This window comes from Hyla sarda, chromosome 2, assembly GCF_029499605.1.
Source record: "Hyla sarda isolate aHylSar1 chromosome 2, aHylSar1.hap1, whole genome shotgun sequence".
Lineage (NCBI taxonomy): Eukaryota > Metazoa > Chordata > Amphibia > Anura > Hylidae > Hyla > Hyla sarda.
This window is the reverse complement of record NC_079190.1, coordinates 1,729,707-1,751,896: the sequence shown is the minus strand read 5'-3', so window position 1 is coordinate 1,751,896 and position 22,190 is coordinate 1,729,707. Positions and strand designations below refer to the sequence as shown.

The 22,190-nt window shown below is 46.9% G+C and overlaps 2 protein-coding genes across 4 annotated transcripts in view; both read left to right on the top strand.

Moving 5' to 3' along the window:
* LOC130358153 (zinc finger protein 436-like) overlaps positions 1–22,190 on the top strand; it is a 334,942-nt gene that overhangs the window by 256,237 nt on the left and 56,515 nt on the right. The gene's annotated exons all lie outside the window — the stretch shown is intronic.
* Positions 11,586–22,190, top strand: part of LOC130358162 (uncharacterized) — a 164,722-nt gene continuing 154,117 nt past the window's right edge. Inside the window, exons 1-6 of the mRNA XM_056561014.1 lie at positions 11,586–11,661; positions 16,268–16,404; positions 16,510–16,665; positions 18,285–18,414; positions 18,532–18,626; positions 18,733–19,110. Of these exons, the coding sequence (XP_056416989.1) occupies positions 11,604–11,661; positions 16,268–16,404; positions 16,510–16,665; positions 18,285–18,414; positions 18,532–18,626; positions 18,733–18,990 (834 nt within the window). The 5' untranslated portion in view covers positions 11,586–11,603 and the 3' untranslated portion in view covers positions 18,991–19,110. The remainder of the gene's footprint in view (positions 11,662–16,267; positions 16,405–16,509; positions 16,666–18,284; positions 18,415–18,531; positions 18,627–18,732; positions 19,111–22,190) is intronic.

The window sequence follows — 22,190 nt, the reverse complement described above, 5'->3', positions numbered from 1 at the left end:
AAAGTACAAGATGTCTTTATTATAATAATTTAGTGTTATATTTATAGGACAATTGCAGAGGCATTACACTTATCCCCTATCCACAGGGAATAAGTGTTTGATCGCGGCGGGTCTGACCGCTGGGTCCCCTGATCTCCCTAACGGGGCGTCGCCATAAGCGCTCATGGTGAGCGCTAAGGCGTGTAGCATCGACCTAGAGGTCGACGGTGACGCCCCGTCTCCTCCCCGTCCCCATACAGTTCTATGGGGGAGACGGGGAGGCACGAACGCTGCCTCCCCGCCTATCCCATAGAGATGTATGGAGGAGGCATGCCGGCTGCAATGTCATGCTGCGGCTGGCACGCCCCCTGCATGGGACAGCCGCAGTCCTGTACAGGAGATCGCCGGGGGCCCCAGCGTTCGGACCCCCCGCGATCAAACATTTATCCCCTATCTTGAGGATAGCGATAAGTGTTTGTAACACTGCAGATGTCATTTAATATTAATAAGCCTCCTTTAGTAATAAACTGTCCCTGTGAACTTGATGATCCATCCTAAGTGACGGACCCTGAACTGGGCGACGTTCCCTTCACTGAATAAGTGTTGGGCGTTCCACTGTCAAGTTAACCACAAACACGGTCTGAAGCAATAGGGCAAATGCAGAAAAGAACAGAACAAAAAGACAAACAGCCAAACACAGTCTCGGGTCAGGCAGAGGTCAAAACCAGGAGAAGCAAGGAGGTACAGGATCAGCAGGCAGAAGAGAAGTCAAAACACAAAAGCAAAGACAAAAAAAAACAAAACAATCGAGCAGAGGAAGGCTGATAAGAGGGTTGTGAGCCACGCACACAGGCAAACGAGATCCTCGTAGTCAGGTTTAAAGGGGCACTCCCCTGGAAAACATTTTTTTTTATCAACTGGTGCCAGAAAGTTAACCAGATTTGTAAATTATTTCTATAAAAAAATCTTAATCCTTCCAGTACTTATCAGCTGTTGTATGCTCCACAGGAAGTTCTTTTATTTTTGAATTTACTTTCTGTCTGACCACAGTGCTCTCTGCTGACACCTCTGTCCATTTTAGGAACTGTCTGGAGCAGGAGAGATTTTCTATGGGGATTTGTTCCTACTCTGGACAGTTCTTAAAATGGACAGAGGTGTCAGCAGAGAGCACTTTGGCCAGACAGAAATGAAATTAACCCCTTAAGGACGCAGGACGTAAATGTACGTCCTGGTGAGGTGGTACTTAACGCACCAGGACGTACATTTACGTCCTAAGCATAACCGCGGGCATCGGAGCGATGCCTGTGTCATGCGCGGCTGATCCTGGCTGCTGATCGCAGCCAGGGACCCGCCGGCAATGGCCGACGCCCGCGATCTCGCGGGCGTCCGCCATTAACCCCTCAGGTGCCGGGATCAATACAGATCCCGTCATCTGCGGCAGTTCGCGATTTAAATGAACGATCGGATCGCCCGCAGCGCTGCTGCGGGGATCCGATCATTCAGAACGCCGCACGGAGGTCCCCTCACCTGCCTCTGTCCGGCTCCCGGCGTCTCCTGCTCTGGGCTGAGATCGAGCAGACAATACTAGAAGATCGCCGATAACACTGATCTGTTCTATGTCCTATACATAGAACAGATCAGTATTAGCAATCATGGTATTGCTATGAATAGTCCCCTATGGGGACTATTCAAGTGTAAAAAAAAAAATTTAAAAAAATGTAAAAGTAAAAGTAAAAAAAAAGTGAAAAATCCCCTCCCCAATAAAAAAGTAAAACGTCCGTTTTTTCCTATTTTACCCCCAAAAAGCGTAAAAAACATTTTTTATAGACATATTTGGTATCGCCGCATGCATAAATGTCCGAACTATTAAAATAAAATGTTAATGATCCCGTACGGTGAACGGCGTGAACGGAAAAAAAAAAAGTCCAAAATTCCTACTTTTTTAATACATTTTATTAAAAAAAAAATTATAAAAATGTATTCAAAGTTTTTTATATGCAAATGTGGTATCAAAAAAAAGTACAGATCATGGCGCAAAAAATGAGCCCCCATACCACCGCTTATACGGAAAAATAAAAAAGTTAGAGGTCATCAAAATAAAGGGATTATAAACGTACTAAGTTGGTTAAAAAGTTTGTGATTTTTTTTAAGTGCAACAATAATATAAAAATATATAATAATGGGTATCATTTTAATCGTATTGACCCTCAGAATAAAGAGCACACGTAATTTTTACCATAAATTGTACGGCGTGAAAACAAAACCTTCCAAAATTAGCAAAATTGCGTTTTTCGTTTTAATTTCCCCACAAAAATAGTGTTTTTTGGTTGCGCCATACATTTTATGATATAATGAGTGATGTCATTACAAAGGACAACTGGTCGCGCAAAAAACAAGCCCTCATACTAGTCTGTGGATGAAAATATAAAAGAGTTATGATTTTTAGAAGGCGAGGAGGAAAAAATGAAAATGTTAAAATTAAATTGTCTGAGTCCTTAAGGCCAAAATGGGCTGAGTCCTTAAGGGGTTAAAAAAGAAAAGAACTTCCTCTGGATCATACAGCAGCTGATAAGTACTGTAAGGGTTAAGATTTTTTAATAGAAGTAATTTACAAATCTGTTTAACTTTCTGGCACCAGTTGATAAAAAAAAAATGTTTTCCAGTGGAGTGCCCCTCTCATTAACCCTTCCTCTTGTGCAACAACTCCAGACCTCAGTGGCCCAGCACTCCTGCAGGAAAGAGGAGGCTGAAGCTGTCACTCCCCATTATCCAGACCTCTGGTCTGCAGGGAGGAAGATGCAGAGCGGATCATTACCCATGGACAGACTGGACCAGACATAGGCAGACTGGACCAGACATAGACAGACTGGACAAGACATAGACTGGACCAGACACAAACTAACTGGACCAAATACAGACAGACTGGACAAGACATAGACTGGACCAGACACAAACTGGATTCTGCTCGCACTCCCTCCTGGTGGTCCCGCCTGGGTTCTGCTCACACTCCCTCCTGGTGGTCCCGCCTGGGTTCTGCTCACACTCCCTCCTGGTGGTCCCGCCTGGGTTCTGCTCGCACTCTTTCCTGGTGGTCCCACCTGGGTTCTGCTCGCACTCCCTCCTGGTGGTCCCGCCTGGGTTTTGCTCGCACTCCCTCCTGGTGGTCCCGCCTGGGTTTTGCTTGCACTCCCTGGTGGTCCCGCTTGGGTTCTGCTTGCACTCCTTCCTGGTGGTCCCGCCTGGGTTCTGCTCGGACTCCCTCCTGGTGGTCCCGCCTGGGTTCTGCTCACACTCCCTCCTGGTGGTCCCGCCTGGGTTCTACTCACACTCCCTGGTGGTCCCGCTTGGGTTCTGCTTGCACTCCTTCCTGGTGGTCCCGCCTGGGTTCTGCTCGCACTACCTCCTGGTGGTCCCGCCTGGGTTCTGCTCGCACTCCCTCCTGGCGGTCCCGCCTGGGTTCTGCTCGGCACTCCCTCCTGGTGGTCCCGCCTGGGTTCTGCTCACACTCCCTCCTGGTGGTCCCGCCTGGGTTCTGCTCCCACTCCCTCCTGGTGGTGGTCCCGCCTGGGTTCTGCTCGAACTCCCTCCTGGTGGTCCCGCCTGGGTTCTGCTCACACTCCCTCCTGGTGGTCCCGCCTGGGTTCTGCTCGCACTCCCTCCTGGTGGTCCCGCCTGGGTTCTGCTCACACTCCCTGGTGGTCCCGCTTGGGTTCTTGTTACGCCGAGCGCTCCGGGTCCCCGCTCCTCCCCGGAGCGCTCACGGCGTCTCTCTCCCTGCAGCGCCCCGGTCAGTCCCGCTGACCGGGAGCGCTGCACTGACATGGCCGTCGGGGATGCGATTCGCACAGCGGGACACGCCCGCTCGCGAATCGCATCCCAAGTCACTTACCCGTCCCGGTCCCCTGCTGTCATGTGCTGGCGCGCGCGGCTCCGCTCTCTAGGGCGCGCGCGCGCCAGCTCTCTGAGACTTAAAGGGCCAGTGCACCAATGATTGGTGCCTGGCCCAATTAGCTTAATTAGTTTCCACCTGTGCACTCCCTACTTATACCTCACTTCCCCTGCACTCCCTGGCCGGATCTTGTTGCCCTTGTGCCAGAGAAAGCCTTTCCTTGAGTGTTCCTAGCCTGTGTTCCAGACCTCCTGCCGTTGCCCCTGACTACGATCCTTGCTGCCTGCCCTGACCTTCTGCTACGTCCGACCTTGCTCTTGTCTACTCCCTTGTACCGCGCCTATCTTCAGCAGTCAGAGAGGTTGAGCCGTTGCTAGTGGATACGACCTGGTTGCTACCGCCGCTGCAAGACCATCCCGCTTTGCGGCGGGCTCTGGTGAAAACCAGTAGCTACTTAGAACCGGTCCACCGACACGGTCCTCGCCAAACCCTCTCTGACACAGAGGATCCACCTCCAGCCTGCCGAATCGTGACAGTAGATCCGGCCATGGATTCCGCTGAGGTGCCGCTGTCAAGTCTTGCCGACATTTCCACGGTGATTGCCCAGCAATCCCTAATGATCACCCAACGAAATCACCAGCTGGCATACTTGACCACCGTGACACAGCAACTTCAGTCACAGATACAGCAGCTGCTGCCGCAGATACAGCAACTTCAGTCACAGACACAGCAGCTGCAACAGCAACAACCATCTCCTCCGGCGACTCCTGCAACTCCTCCGCAGCGACAGGCCGCTCCTAACCCCTGCTTGTCCCTGCCGGACAAATTTGATGGGGACTCTAGTCTCTGCCGTGGTCTCCTGCCCGGGAAGGCCCTGCCATGTGCCACACCGCTCGGAGCACCTCTCTCACAGTATCCTTTGCAATCCACCCCTGTGTCTCCCGCCGAGGAGGCTATGCAAGTGGATCGGTCTCGCCTGACCCCTGAAGAGAGGTCTCGCCGCAGGAAGAAAGAAGATTTACTTCTATACTGCACTGTGCGTTACCGCACAGAACCCCTGCTCTTGAGCATGGAACTTTTTGTTTTGCCCAAATGCTCCTCTGAAGTCCTCCTCAGTCTGCCATGGCTCCAACGCCACTCCTCTACCCTTGTCTGGACCATCGGGGAGATCATGAGCTGGGGTGCTTCTTGCCACAGAAAATGCCTCACGTCTGCTCCCAGTCCCGTCAGTCAAACCTCTGTGTCTCCCCCTTTACCTGGTCTCCCCAAGGCCTATCTGGACTATGCTGTGTCTCCTCCTCACAGCCCCCGTCCTGTTTACACTCTGCCCCGTGCCAAGCTTGACCCTCTTCCCTCCCTCCCCACTCCCACGCCTTCTTGTGTGCCCGCTGTTGATGTGCTTTCCCGGGGCTTCGCCACCGTCTGGAAAAAGACTCTAAAATTCCTCATACTAGCCTCATCCCGGGTGAAGAAGCTTGCCGGAAAAAAGAGAAGAGCTCCTCCTGTTTTCGCGTGGCTCTCCGCCAAGTATATCCGCTTCCGTGTCCCCAGTTTTTATCTGGGACCACGTTACCTTGGACCCTTTGAAGTTAAATACCTAGAGGAAGCCACTCCGGTCTCCGGGTCCTCAGACGTCTTCCGGATTAAAGAATTTTCAGGTCCCAAAAAGAGGGGGAGACCCAAGGGGGGGGGGGGGTACTGTTACGCCGAGCGCTCCGGGTCCCCGCTCCTCCCCGGAGCGCTCACGGCGTCTCTCTCCCTGCAGCGCCCCGGTCAGTCCCGCTGACCGGGAGCGCTGCACTGACATGGCCGTCGGGGATGCGATTCGCACAGCGGGACGCGCCCGCTCGCAAATCGCATCCCAAGTCACTTACCCGTCCCGGTCCCCTGCTGTCATGTGCTGGCGCGCGCGGCTCTGCTCTCTAGGGCGCGCGCGCGCCAGCTCTCTGAGACTTAAAGGGCCAGTGCACCAATGATTGGTGCCTGGCCCAATTAGCTTAATTAGTTTCCACCTGTGCACTCCCTACTTATACCTCACTTCCCCTTCACTCCCTCGCCGGATCTTGTTGCCATCGTGCCAGTGAAAGCGTTTCCTTGTGTGTTCCTAGCCTGTGTTCCAGACCTCCTGCCGTTGCCCCTGACTACGATCCTTGCTGCCTGCCCTGACCTTCTGCTACGTCCGACCTTGCTCTTGCCTTATCCCTTGTACCGCGCCTATCTCAGCAGTCAGAGAGGTTGAGCCGTTGCCGGTGGATACGACCTGGTTGCTACCGCCGCTGCAAGACCATCCCGCTTTGCGGCGGGCTCTGGTGAAAACCAGTAGCTACTTAGAACCGGTCCACCGACACGGTCCTCGCCAAACCCTCTCTGACACAGAGGATCCACCTCCAGCCTGCCGAATCGTGACAGTTCTGCTTGCACTCCTTCCTGGTGGTCCCGCCTGGGTTCTGCTCGCACTCCCTCCTGGTGGTCCCGCCTGGGTTCTGCTCGCACTCCCTCCTGGTGGTCCCGCCCCTGGGTTCGGCTCACACTCCCTCCTGGTGGTCCCGCCTGGGTTCTGCTCAGACTCCCTCCTGGTGGTCCCGCCTGGGTTCTGCTCGCACTCTTTCCTGGTGGTCCCGCCTGGGTTTTGCTCGCACTCCCTGGTGGTCCCGCTTGGGTTCTGCTTGCACTCTTTCCTGGTGGTCCCGCCTGGGTTCTGCTCGGACTCCTTCCTGGTGGTCCCGCCTGGGTTCTGCTCGCACTCCCTCCTGGTGGTCCCGCCTGGGTTCTGCTCGCACTCCCTCCTGGCGGTCCCGCCTGGGTTCTGCTCGCACTCCCTCCTGGTGGTCCCGCCTGGGTTCTGCTCGCACTCCCTCCTGGCGGTCCCGCCTGGGTTCTGCTCGCACTCCCTCCTGGTGGTCCCGCCTGGGTTCTGCTCACACTCCCTCCTGGTGGTCCCGCCTGGGTTCTGCTCACACTCCCTGGTGGTCCCGCCTGGGTTCTGCTTGCACTCCTTCCTGGTGGTCCCGCCTTGGTTCGGCTCACACTCCCTCCTGGTGGTCCCGCCTGGGTTCTGCTCACACTCCCTCCTGGTGGTCCCGCCTGGGTTCTGCTCGCACTCTTTCCTGGTGGTCCCACCTGGGTTCTGCTCGCACTCCCTCCTGGTGGTCCCGCCTGGGTTCTGCTCGCACTCCCTGGTGGTCCCGCTTGGGTTCTGCTTGCACTCCTTCCTGGTGGTCCCGCCTGGGTTCTGCTCGGACTCCCTCCTGGTGTCCCGCCTGGGTTCTGCTCACACTCCCTCCTGGTGGTCCCGCCTGGGTTCTGCTCACACTCCCTGGTGGTCCCGCTTTGGTTCTGCTTGCACTCCTTCCTGGTGGTCCCGCCTGGGTTCTGCTCGCACTACCTCCTGGTGGTCCCGCCTGGGTTCTGCTCGCACTCCCTTCTGGCGGTCCCGCCTGGGTTCTGCTCGGCACTCCCTCCTGGTGGTCCCGCCTGGGTTTTGCTCCCACTCCCTCCTGGTGGTCCCGCCTGGGTTCTGCTCGCACTCCCTCCTGGTGGTCCCGCCTGGGTTCGGCTCACACTCCCTCCTGGTGGTCCCGCCTGGGTTCTGCTCGCACTCCCTCCTGGTGGTCCCGCCTGGGTTCTGCTCACACTCCCTGGTGGTCCCGCTTGGGTTCTGCTTGCACTCCCTCCTGGTGGTCCCGCCTGGGTTCGGCTCACACTCCCTCCTGGTGGTCCCGCCTGGGTTCTGCTCGCACTCCCTAGTGGTCCCGCTTGGGTTCTGCTTGCACTCCTTCCTGGTGGTCCCGCCTGGGTTCTGCTCGGACTCCCTCCTGGTGTCCCGCCTGGGTTCTGCTCACACTCCCTCCTGGTGGTCCCGCCTGGGTTCTGCTCACACTCCCTGGTGGTCCCGCTTGGGTTCTGCTTGCACTCCTTCCTGGTGGTCCCGCCTGGGTTCTGCTCGCACTACCTCCTGGTGGTCCCGCCTGGGTTCTGCTCGCACTCCCTCCTGGCGGTCCCGCCTGGGTTCTGCTCGGCACTCCCTCCTGGTGGTCCCGCCTGGGTTTTGCTCCCACTCCCTCCTGGTGGTCCCGCCTGGGTTCTGCTCGCACTCCCTCCTGGTGGTCCCGCCTGGGTTCGGCTCACACTCCCTCCTGGTGGTCCCGCCTGGGTTCTGCTCACACTGCCTCCTGGTGGTCCCGCCTGGGATCTGCTCGCACTCTTTCCTGGTGGTCCCACCTGGGTTCTGCTTGCACTCCCTCCTGGTGGTCCCGCCTGGGTTCTGCTCACACTCCCTGGTGGTCCCGCTTGGGTTCTGCTTGCACTCCTTCCTGGTGGTCCCGCCTGGGTTCTGCTCGGACTCCCTCCTGGTGGTCCCGCCTGGGTTCGCTCGGACTCCCTCCTGGTGGTCCCGCCTGGGTTCTGCTCACACTCCCTCCTGGTGGTCCCGCCTGGGTTCTGCTCACACTCCCTGGTGGTCCCGCTTGGGTTCTGCTTGCACTCCTTCCTGGTGGTCCCGCCTGGGTTCTCACTCTGACAGACTTTAGGACAGCCACACTGACTATAATAGACTTGTCTGTAGGTAGTGACAGCAGACAGAGATGACTTACTGACTTGTGGCTGTAATTTAGGCTTTAGGCCTCCAGATGTGCTGGACACTGATCCTGAGACGTCTGGACTGGACTTGACCTCAGGATCTAAGAGATTGTAATGGCTCCCCCTCTTATAAAGGGGGGCTGAGCAAGGAGCCCATAGGTCAAGCTGCAGGTCACCTGGTTAGCTGGTGCTTTCTGGGTAACAAACATGTGAATTGAACATGTGACTACGTTACGTTATGCACTCCGGCCGCACACGCTGGTCGTGAGCGCATGGTCCTGTTTCCTGCTGTTGCCGGCAGGGCTGGGACTCGCATCGCCGGACGCGCCCGCATGAGAGCCCCAGTCCGTCACTCACCTGGTGCTTCTCCTTCCCCCGCCTCTCTGCTCCCGCGCGCATTTCCCTGTCTTCTAGGGCACGTGCGCCATAGCTTTAAGATTTAAAGGGCCAGTGCACTCATTAGTGTAATTCACTAATGATAAAATCCTCCACCCTCCTCACTTCCCTGCCAGATATTTGTTGCCTTGAGCCTGAGAGAAAGCGTTCCTGTTATTGCCTTGCCATTGCCTTGCCATGTACTGCACCTAATGTGGGGGGAACTATACTGCACCTAATGTGGGGGAAACTATACTGCACCTAATGTGGGGGGAAACTATACTGCACCTAATGTGGGGGGAAACTATACTGCACCTAATGTGGGGGAAACTATACTGCACCTAATGTGGGGGGAACTATACTGCACCTAATGTGGGGGGAACTATACTGCACCTAATGTGGGGGGGAACTATACTGCACCTAATGTGGGGGGAAACTATACTGCACCTAATGTGGGGGGAACTATACTGCACCTAATGTGGGGGGAACTATACTGCACCTAATGTGGGGGGAAACTATACTGCACCTAATGTGGGGGGGAACTATACTGCACCTAATGTGGGGGAGCTATACTGCCAACCTAATGTGGGGGACTATACTGCATCTGATTAAGGGGGGCAGGGGACTGATTCAATATTTAAAAAAAATATTTGTCACAGAGATTTCTTTCCTCTATGTTTATGGGGTAATATGGGGGGGGGGGGGCACCACAAGGTTAGCTCACACAGGGCGCCTGAACACCTATGGGCGGCCCTGGACATCACATGATATTCCGTTACAATGTGTGACCCCTTCTTGCCTCCTTGGCCTCTTTCTCACCAGCTGCCTTGTTATTGGATGAATTTCCTGTGTATGATGAATCTGTGCTGCCCCCCTGACTATGAAGACTCCTGCCTGTCCCCTTGGTGTCCCACACCGCTGTCTTTTGGCCCTGTGGCAGTCACCACCTATAATGGGGCCCCTCCTGGAGATAGTGACCTGGTGGCCCCAGCAGTGATGACCGGATCCTCGTATTCCGGAGCACTTGGCTTCACTATAACAGTGAACTCTGTCTATAACAGCGAGTGTTATAGGAGGCGGAGGGTCCTGAAAAATCCAGAGACCCTGAAATATATAAAACCTTCACAATCTCTGGATCTTCTGGGATTTGTTCTCATCAAAATGTATAATAAATGAAATGTCTCCTATAATTATATAATTGTCACCACTCGGGGGCGCTATTGGTCCATATATAAATAGTTCTATAGAGAGGATTGATGAAATGTATAATAAATGATGTCTCTATAATGATATAATTGTCACCACTCGGGGGCGCTATTGGTCATATATAAATAGTTCTATAGAGAGGATTGATGAAATATATAATAAATGAAATGTCTCCTATAATTATATAATTGTCACCACTCGGGGGCGCTATTGGGTCATATATAAATAGTTCTATAGAGAGGATTGATGAAATGTATAATAAATGATGTCTCTATAATTATATAATTGTCACCACTCGGGGGCGCTATTGGTCCATATATAAATAGTTCTATAGAGAGGATTGATGAAATGTATAATAAATGATGTCTCTATAATTATATAATTGTCACCACTCGGGGGCGCTATTGGTCTATATATAAATAGTTCTATAGAGAGGATTGATGAAATGTATAATAAATGATGTCTCTATAATTATATAATTGTCACCACTCGGGGGCGCTATTGGGTCATATATAAATAGTTCTATAGAGAGAGGATTGATGAAATGTATAATAAATGATGTCTGTATAATTATATAATTGTCACCACTCGGGGGCGCTATTGGGTCATATATAAATAGTTCTATAGAGAGAGGATTGATGAAATGTATAATAAATTATGTCTGTATAATTATATAATTGTCACCACTCGGGGGCGCTATTGGGTCATATATAAATAGTTCTATAGAGAGGATTGATGAAATGTATAATAAATTATGTCTGTATAATTATATAATTGTCACCACTCGGGGGCGCTATTGGTCATATATAAATAGATCTATAGAGAGGATTGATGAAATGTATAATAAATGATGTCTCTATAATTATATAATTGTCACCACTCGGGGGCGCTATTGGGTCATATATAAATAGTTCTATAGAGAGGATTGATGAAATGTATAATAAATTATGTCTGTATAATTATATAATTGTCACCACTCGGGGGCGCTATTGGTCCATATATAAATAGTTCTATAGAGAGGATTGATGAAATGTATAATAAATGATGTCTCTATAATTATATAATTGTCACCACTCGGGGGCGCTATTGGTCATATATAAATAGATCTATAGAGAGGATTGATGAAATGTATAATAAATGATGTCTCTATAATTATATAATTGTCACCACTCGGGGGCGCTATTGGGTCATATATAAATAGTTCTATAGAGAGGATTGATGAAATGTATAATAAATGATGTCTCTATAATTATATAATTGTCACCACTCGGGGGCGCTATTGGATCATATATAAATAGTTCTATAGAGAGGATTGATGAAATGTATAATAAATGATGTCTCTATAATTATATAATTGTCACCACTCGGGGGCGCTATTGGGTCATATATAAATAGTTCTATAGAGCGGATTGATGAAATATCAGGGGATTGAGGGTCATTCTGTCTTATGTAGGTTGTAGCCTGACTCCTCCCACCCATGTGACTGATCACATGATCCTGACATCAACAAAGGTCCTTTAGTCTCTTCGGCAGTACAGCCTGGAGCCTGACTCCTCCCACCCATGTGACTGATCACATGATTGTGACATCACTGAAGGTCCTTAAGACACCTGGAATCTTCTATATACAGGGAGGTGAGAAGAGAGAAGTATATTATTGTTATATTATATAGTAATGTCTGTAATATGTGTATATACTGTTATCTCTTCTGTATATATATAATAGGGGCCATATATGTGTATATACTGTTATCTCTTCTGTATATATATATATAATAGGGGCCATATATGTGTATATACTGTTATCTCTTCTGTATATATATGTATATAATAGGGGCCATATATGTGTATATACTGTTATCTCTTCTGTATATATATAATAGGGGCCATATATGTGTATATACTGTTATCTCTTCTGTATATATATATAATAGGGGCCATATATGTGTATATACTGTTATCTCTTCTGTATATATATAATAGGGGCCATATATGTGTATATACTGTTATCTCTTCTGTATATATAATAGGGGCCATATATGTGTATATACTGTTATCTCTTCTGTATATATATATAATAGGGGCCATATATGTGTATATACTGTTATCTCTTCTGTATATATATATAATAGGGGCCATATATGTGTATATACTGTTATCTCTTCTGTATATATATATATAATAGGGGCCATATATGTGTATATACTGTTATCTCTTCTGTATATATATATAATAGGGGCCATATATGTGTATATACTGTTATCTCTTCTGTATATATATAATAGGGGCCATATATGTGTATATACTGTTATCTCTTCTGTATATATAATAGGGGCCATATATGTGTATATACTGTTATCTCTTCTGTATATATATATAATAGGGGCCATATATGTGTATATACTGTTATCTCTTCTGTATATATATATATAATAGGGGCCATATATGTGTATATACTGTTATCTCTTCTGTATATATATATATAATAGGGGCCATATATGTGTATATACTGTTATCTCTTCTGTATATATATAATAGGGGCCATATATGTGTATATACTGTTATCTCTTCTGTATATATATAATAGGGGCCATATATGTGTATATACTGTTATCTCTTCTGTATATATAATAGGGGCCATATATGTGTATATACTGTTATCTCTTCTGTATATATATATAATAGGGGCCATATATGTGTATATACTGTTATCTCTTCTGTATATATATATAATAGGGGCCATATATGTGTATATACTGTTATCTCTTCTGTATATATATATATAATAGGGGCCATATATGTGTATATACTGTTATCTCTTCTGTATATATATATATAATAGGGGCCATATATGTGTATATACTGTTATCTCTTCTGTATATATATATAATAGGGGCCATATATGTGTATATACTGTTATCTCTTCTGTATATATATAATAGGGGCCATATATGTGTATATACTGTTATCTCTTCTGTATATATATATATAATAGGGGCCATATATGTGTATATACTGTTATCTCTTCTGTATATATATATATAATAGGGGCCATATATGTGTATATACTGTTATCTCTTCTGTATATATATATAATAGGGGCCATATATGTGTATATACTGTTAACTCTTCTGTATATATATATAATAGGGGCCATATATGTGTATATACTGTTATCTCTTCTGTATATATATATATATATATAATAGGGGCCATATATGTGTATATACTGTTATCTCTCCTGTATATATATATAATAGGGGCCATATATGTGTATATACTGTTATCTCTTCTGTATATATATAATAGGGGCCATATATGTGTATATACTGTTATCTCTTCTGTATATATATAATAGGGGCCATATATGTGTATATACTGTTATCTCTTCTGTATATATATATATATATAATAGGGGCCATATATGTGTATATACTGTTATCTCTCCTGTATATATATATAATAGGGGCCATATATGTGTATATACTGTTATCTCTTCTGTATATATATATATAATAGGGGCCATATATGTGTATATACTGTTATCTCTTCTGTATATATATATATATATAATAGGGGCCATATATGTGTATATACTGTTATCTCTTCTGTATATATATAATAGGGGCCATATATGTGTATATACTGTTATCTCTTCTGTATATATATAATAGGGGCCATATATGTGTATATACTGTTATCTCTTCTGTATATATAATAGGGGCCATATATGTGTATATACTGTTATCTCTTCTGTATATATAATAGGGGCCATATATGTGTATATACTGTTATCTCTTCTGTATATATATATATATATATATATATATATAATAGGGGCCATATATGTGTATATACTGTTATCTCTTCTGTATATATATATATATATATATATATATATATATATAATAGGGGCCATATATGTGTATATACTGTTATCTCTTCTGTATATATAATAGGGGCCATATATGTGTATATACTGTTATATCTTCTGTATATATAATAGGGGCCATATATGTGTATATACTGTTATCTCTTCTGTATATATATAATAGGGGCCATATATGTGTATATACTGTTATCTCTTCTGTATATATATAATAGGGGCCATATATGTGTATATACTGTTATCTCTTCTGTATATATATATATATATATATATATATATATATATATATATAATAGGGGCCATATATGTGTATATACTGTTATCTCTTCTGTATATATATATAATATGGGCCATATATGTGTTTATACTGTTATCTCTTCTGTATATATATAATAGGGGCCATATATGTGTATATACTGTTATCTCTTCTGTATATATATAATAGGGGCCATATATGTGTATATACTGTTATCTCTTCTGTATATATATATATATAATAGGGGCCATATATGTGTATATACTGTTATCTCTTCTGTATATATATATATAATAGGGGCCATATATGTGTATATACTGTTATCTCTCCTGTATATATATATAATAGGGGCCATATATGTGTATATACTGTTATCTCTTCTGTATATATATAATAGGGGCCATATATGTGTATATACTGTTATCTCTTCTGTATATATATAATAGGGGCCATATATGTGTATATACTGTTATCTCTTCTGTATATATATAATAGGGGCCATATATGTGTATATACTGTTATCTCTTCTGTATATATATAATAGGGGCCATATATGTGTATATACTGTTATCTCTTCTGTATATATATATAATAGGGGCCATATATGTGTATATACTGTTATCTCTTCTGTATATATAATAGGGGCCATATATGTGTATATACTGTTATCTCTTCTGTATATATAATAGGGGCCATATATGTGTATATACTGTTATCTCTTCTGTATATATATATATAATAGGGGCCATATATGTGTATATACTGTTATCTCTTCTGTATATATATAATAGGGGCCATATATGTGTATATACTGTTATCTCTTCTGTATGTATATATATATATATATATAATAGGGGCCATATATGTGTATATACTGTTATCTCTTCTGTATATATATATAATAGGGGCCATATATGTGTATATACTGTTATCTCTTCTGTATATATATATATATATATATATAATAGGGGCCATATATGTGTATATACTGTTATCTCTTCTGTATATATATATATAATAGGGGCCATATATGTGTATATACTGTTATCTCTTCTGTATATATATAATAGGGGCCATATATGTGTATATACTGTTATCTCTTCTGTATATATATAAAAGGGGCCATATATGTGTATATACTGTTATCTCTTCTGTATATATATAATAGGGGCCATATATGTGTATATACTGTTATCTCTTCTGTATATATATATAATAGGGGCCATATATGTGTATATACTGTTATCTCTTCTGTATATATATATATAATAGGGGCCATATATGTGTATATACTGTTATCTCTTCTGTATATATATATATATATATATATATATATATATATATATTATAGGGGCCATATATGTGTATATACTGTTATCTCTTCTGTATATATATATTATAGGGGCCATATATGTGTATATACTGTTATCTCTTCTGTATATATATATAATAGGGGCCATATATGTGTATATACTGTTATCTCTTCTGTATATATATATAATAGGGGCCATATATGTGTATATACTGTTATCTCTTCTGTATATATATAATAGGGGCCATATATGTGTATATACTGTTATCTCTTCTGTATATATATAATAGGGGCCATATATGTGTATATACTGTTATCTCTTCTGTATATATATAATAGGGGCCATATATGTGTATATACTGTTATCTCTTCTGTATATATATAATAGGGGCCATATATGTGTATATACTGTTATCTCTTCTGTATGTATATATATATATATATAATAGGGGCCATATATGTGTATATACTGTTATCTCTTCTGTATATATATATAATAGGGGCCATATATGTGTATATACTGTTATCTCTTCTGTATATATATATATATATATATATATATATATAATAGGGGCCATATATGTGTATATACTGTTATCTCTTCTGTATATATATATAATAGGGGCCATATATGTGTATATACTGTTATCTCTTCTGTATATATATAATAGGGGCCATATATGTGTATATACTGTTATCTCTTCTGTATATATATATAATAGGGGCCATATATGTGGAGTCACCATGAAGTCTCTTCCAGCTTGTCTTTATATACACTCTCCAGGGGGAGGTCTCCATCAGTGGTCGGGGGTCTCCCTTTCTTCTCCTGACTGCCCCCTAAGGATGGAGAAGGACCTGGATGTGATGGAGGAGAGAATATTACACGTGGCCCTAGAGATCATGTCCCTGCTGAGCGGAGAGGTGAGGGATTCTGGAGATCATGTCCCGTCTCTTCTATCTCTAAACCATGGACATGGCTGGAGAGGTGAAGGGATAAAGTGACATCAATGTCTCCTCCATACACAGGATTACATGGTAGTGAAGACAGAAGAGGGGGAAGGATGGAGCAGGGAGCAGGTTCCTATATCGCTGCCTCCACCTCACTCACTGATACATAAGGGAAACAGTCATCAGGAGATCCTGGAACTCATCAACAAGATGGCCGACCTGCTGACTGGAGAGGTGAGCACTGCTGGGGGTGTCAGGAGGGAGGGGCAGGCTGATGACTGGAGAGGTGAGCACTGCTGGGGGTGTCAGGAGGGAGGGGCAGGCTGATGACTGGAGAGGTGACACTGCTGGAGGTGTCAGGAGGGAGGGGCAGGCTGATGACTGGAGAGGTGAGCACTGCTGGAGGTGTCAGGAGGGAGGGGTAGGCTGCTGACTGGAGAGGTGAGCACTGCTGGGGGTGTCAGGAGGGAGGGGCAGGCTGATGACTGGAGAGGTGAGCACTGCTGGAGGGGCAGGCTGATGACTGGAGAGGTGAGCACTGCTGGGGGTGTCAGGAGGGAGGGGCAGGCTGATGACTGGAGAGGTGACACTGCTGGAGGTGTCAGGAGGGAGGGGCAGGCTGATGACTGGAGAGGTGAGCACTGCTGGGGGTGTCAAGAGGGAGGGGCAGGCTGATGACTGGAGAGGTGAGCACTGCTGGAGGTGTCAGGAGGGAGGGGCAGGCTGATGACTGGAGAGGTGAGCACTGCTGGAGGTGTCAGGAGGGAGGGGTAGGCTGATGACTGGAGAGGTGAGCACTGCTGGGGGTGTCAGGAGGGAGGGGCAGGCTGATGACTGGAGAGGTGAGCACTGCTGGGGGTGTCAGGAGGGAGGGTCAGGCTGATGACTGGAGAGGTGAGCACTGCTGGGGGTGTCAGGAGGGAGGGGCAGGCTGATGACTGGAGAGGTGAGCACTGCTGGGGGTGTCAGGAGGGAGGGGTAGGCTGCTGACTGGAGAGGTGAGCACTGCTGGAGGTGTCAGGAGGGAGGGGCAGGCTGATGACTGGAGAGGTGAGCACTGCTAGAGGTGTCAGGAGGGAGGGGCAGGCTGATGACTGGAGAGGTAAGCACTGCTGGAGGTGTCAGGAGGGAGGGGCAGGCTGCTGACTGGAGAGGTGAGTACTGCTGGGGGTGTCAGGAGGGAGGGGCAGGCTGATGACTGGAGAGGTGAGCACTGCTTGGGGTGTCAGGAGGGAGGGGCAGGCTGATGACTGGAGAGGTGAGCACTGCTGGAGGTGTCAGGAGGGAGGGGCAGGCTGATGACTGGAGAGGTGACCACTGCTGGAGGTGTCAGGAGGGAGGGGTAGGCTGATGACTGGAGAGGTGAGCACTGCTGGAGGTGTCAGGAGGGAGGGGTAGGCTGATGACTGGAGAGGTGAGCACTGCTGGGGGTGTCAGGAGGAGGGGTAGGCTGATGACTGGAGAGGTGAACACTGCTGGGGGTGTCAGTAGGGAGGGGCAGGCTGATGACTGGAGAGGTGAGCACTGCTGGGGGTGTCAGGAGGGAGGGGCAGGCTGATGACTGGAGAGGTGAGCACTGCTGGAGGTGTCAGGAGGGAGGGGCAGGCTGATGACTGAAGAGGTGAGCACTGCTGGAGGTGTCAGGAGGGAGGGGCAGGCTGATGACTGGAGAGGTGACACTGCTGGAGGTGTCAGGAGGGAGGGGCAGGCTGATGACTGGAGAGGTGAGCACTGCTGGAGGTGTCAGGAGGGAGGGGTAGGCTGCTGACTGGAGAGGTGACACTGCTGGGAATGCTGGGACATTATACAATAAGGGAGGGCTCTGCTGATGACTGTATCATTGTGTGTGTCAGGTTCCTATAAGGTGTCAGGACGTCACTGTCTATTTCTCCATGGAGGAGTGGGAGTATATAGAAGGACACAAGGATCTGTACCAGGACATAGTCATGATGGGGGATCACCGGACCCCAACATCACCACTGGGTAAGAGGAGACCTTCCTGATTGTAGAGGAGACCAGGGGTGAGGGTCCCCTAGACCCCCCATCATGTGATCATCACATATACACAATGTATTCAGTCACTCTGTATATTTCCTATAGATATAGACCCAACAAGGATGGAGAAGGCCAGAAAGCACATGGCTGCCAGGATATTACACCTCACCCTAGAGATAATCCACCTGATAACCGGAGAGGTGAGAGGTCACATGACGTCTTATCCCTAGAAATAATCCCGGAAATGACTGGAAAGGGGGCGGATTCTTAGAATGTCTGTAGTGATCAGTGTCTCACCATACACAGGATTACACAGTAGTGAAGAAGTGGTCTGGTGAGTGTGTGACCCCCCGTGTGTCAGGAGGATCGGGCACCACCCAGAGCCCCACCCCCGAGGAGCCTCCACCTCATTCACTGATACATGAGCAGAAGATCCTAGAACTGACCACCAGGATGACTGAGCTGCTGACTGGAGAGGTGACACTGCTGGGAATGCTGGGACATTATACAATAAGGGAGGGCTCTGCTGATGACTGTATCATTGTGTGTGTCAGGTTCCTATAAGGTGTCAGGACGTCACTGTCTATTTCTCCATGGAGGAGTGGGAGTATATAGAAGGACACAAGGATCTGTACCAGGACATAGTCATGATGGGGGATCACCGGCCCCCAACATCACCACTGGGTAAGAGAAGACTTATTGTCCATTTCTGTGAGTACAGGGGGCACTGGGGTCATGGTGAGGCCTTAACCCCTTAAGGACCGGGGGGTTTTCCGTTTTTGCATTTTCGTTTTTTGCTCCTTGCCTTTAAAAAATCATAACTCTTTCAAATTTACACCTAAAAATCCATATGATGGCTTATTTTTTGCGCCACCAATTCTACTTTGTAATGACATCATTCATTTTGCCCAAAAATCTATGGTGAAGCGGGAAAAAAAATCATTGTGCGACAAAATTGAAAAAAAAAATGCTGTTTTGTAACTTTTGGGGGCTTCCGTTTCTATGTAGTACATTTTTCGGTAAAAATGACACCTTATCTTCATTCTGTAGGTCCATACGATTAAAATGATCCCCTAATTATATAGGTTGGATTTTGTCGCACTTCTGGAAAAAATCATAACTACATGCAGGAAAATTAATACGTTTAAAATATTCATCTTCTGACCCCTATAACTTTTTTATTTTTCCGTGTATGGGGTGGTATGAGGGCTCATTTTTTGCGCCGTGATCTGAAGTTTTTAACGGTACCATTTTTGCATTGATAGGACTTATTGAATTTTTTTGCGCGCACGCCATTGACCGAGCGGTTTAATTAATGATATATTTTTATAATTCGGACATTTCCGCACGCGGTGATACCACATATGTTTATTTTTATTTACACTGTTTTTTTTTTTATTGGAAAAGGGGGGTGATTCAAACTTTTAATAGGGGAGGAGTTAAATGATCTTCACTTTTTTTTTCAACTTTTTTTTTTGCAGTGTTATAGGTCCCATAGGGACCTATAACACTGCACACACTGATCTCTTATACTGATCATTGTTATCCCATAGGGACCTATAACACTGCACACACTGATCTCTTATACTGATCATTATTATCCCATAGGGACCTATAACACTGCACACACTGATCTCTTATACTGATCATTATTATCCCATAGGGACCTAAAACACTGTACACACTGATCTCTTATACTGATCATTATTATCCCATAGGAGACTATAACACTGCACACACTGATCTCTTATACTGATCATTGTTATCCCATAGGGACCTATAACACTGCACACACTGATCTTCTATGTTGATCACTGGTTTCTCATAAGAAACCAGTGATCAACGATTCTGCCGCATGACTGCTCATGTCTGGATCTCAGGCACTGAGCAGTCATTTGGCGATCGGACAGCGAGGAGGCAGGTAGGGACCCTCCAGCAGTCTTGTAAGCTGTTCGGGATGCCGCAATTTCACCGCGGCTATCCCGAACAGCTCGACTGAGCTAGTCGGGAACTTTCACTTTCACTTTTAGCCGCGCGGCTCAGCTCTGAGCGCGCGGCTAAAGGGTTAATAGCGCGTGGCGCCGCGATCGACGCTGCGAGCTATTAGAGGCGGGTCCCGGCTTCACTATGACGCCGGGCCCGCCGTGATATGACGCGGGGTTACTGTGTAACCCCGCGTTATATCAGGAGAGCAGGACCAAGGGCGTACCTGTACGCCCTTGGTCCTTAAGGGGTTAAAGGGGACCTCTCATGAAATAAACTTTTGATATATTTTAGATTTAATGAATGTTGAATAACTTTCCAATATCATGTTAATGAAAAATCTGCTTCTTTCTATTGTATTTTTCCCGATCAGTCCTGTCAGCAGCATTTCTGACCCTCAGAGCTGCCAGCCTGCTTTGTTCACAGCCAAACAGGTGTTTAGGACTCCAGCATGAGTCTGAAATGCTTGCTGCCAGGACTGGTAGGGAGACCCCTAGTGGTCATTTCTTCAAAGTGGAAAATTAAATAGAAAGAAGCATATTTTTTAATAACATGCAATTGTAAAGTTATTCTGCCTACATTAATCTATAATATATCAAAAGTTTTTTTGATGAGAGGTCCCCTTTAAATGGAATGCATCAGCTATAAGTTGCCGATACTGTTATACAGGGAGGAGGGTGAGGAGACACAGATACCTTTCTCTTAGATGTCCGTGCTTTCAAACCACTATGGACACATATTCACTATTTAATGAACAATGAAGGGGCCGGTTCTGTTAACCACATCTGTATACGGTAGAAGTGATCTTAGAGCGTGAGATAAGAAATAGTGAAGGAAGATGGTGAGAACGTTCAGACCTCCTGCGTGGACTTAAAGGAGACATGCAGTAAAAACAAACTTCTGTCCCTGTGCCCGGGCTTCAAAAAGAAAAGAAAAAACTTTAACTCACCTTCCTACGTTCCTCCGCTGCGGAGATATCGGGTCCCCTTCCTCTGGCTTCTTTATGCTTGGAACATCACAGCACCGTCAGCGTATTGTTGGCCGCAGCGATGTCCCGATGATGGGGGTTATACCAGATATTGATGGGGTCATGGATTATTTTTAATTGCTGAGGAGCTGATGTAGGCGGGGCCAGTGCTGAGGAGCTGATGTAGGTGGGGCCGGTGCTGAGGAGTTGATGTAGGCGGGGCCAGTGCTGAGGAGTTGATGTAGGCGGGGCCAGTGCTGAGGAGCTGATGTAGGCGGGGTCAGTGCTGAGGCGCTGATTTAGGTGGGACCAGTGCTGAGGAGATGATGTAGGCGGGGCCAGTGCTGAGGAGATGATTTAGGCGGGGTCAGTGCTGAGGCGCTGATTTAGGTGGGGTCAGTGCTGAGGAGCTGATGTAGATGGGGCCAGTGGTGAGGAGCTGATGTAGGCGGGGCGAGGGCTGAGGAGTTGATGTAGGCGGGGCGAGGGCTGAGGAGCTGATGTAGGCGGGGCCAGTGCTGAGGAGCTGATGTAGGCGGGGCCAGTGCTGAGGAGCTGATGTAGGCGGGGCCAGTGCTGAGGAGCTGATGTAGGCGGGGTCAGTGCTGAGGCGCTGATTTAGGTGGGACCAGTGCTGAGGAGATGATGTAGGCGGGGCCAGTGCTGAGGAGATGATTTAGGCGGGGTCAGTGCTGAGGCGCTGATTTAGGTGGGGTCAGTGCTGAGGAGCTGATGTAGATGGGGCCAGTGGTGAGGAGCTGATGTAGGCGGGGCGAGGGCTGAGGAGTTGATGTAGGCGGGGCGAGGGCTGAGG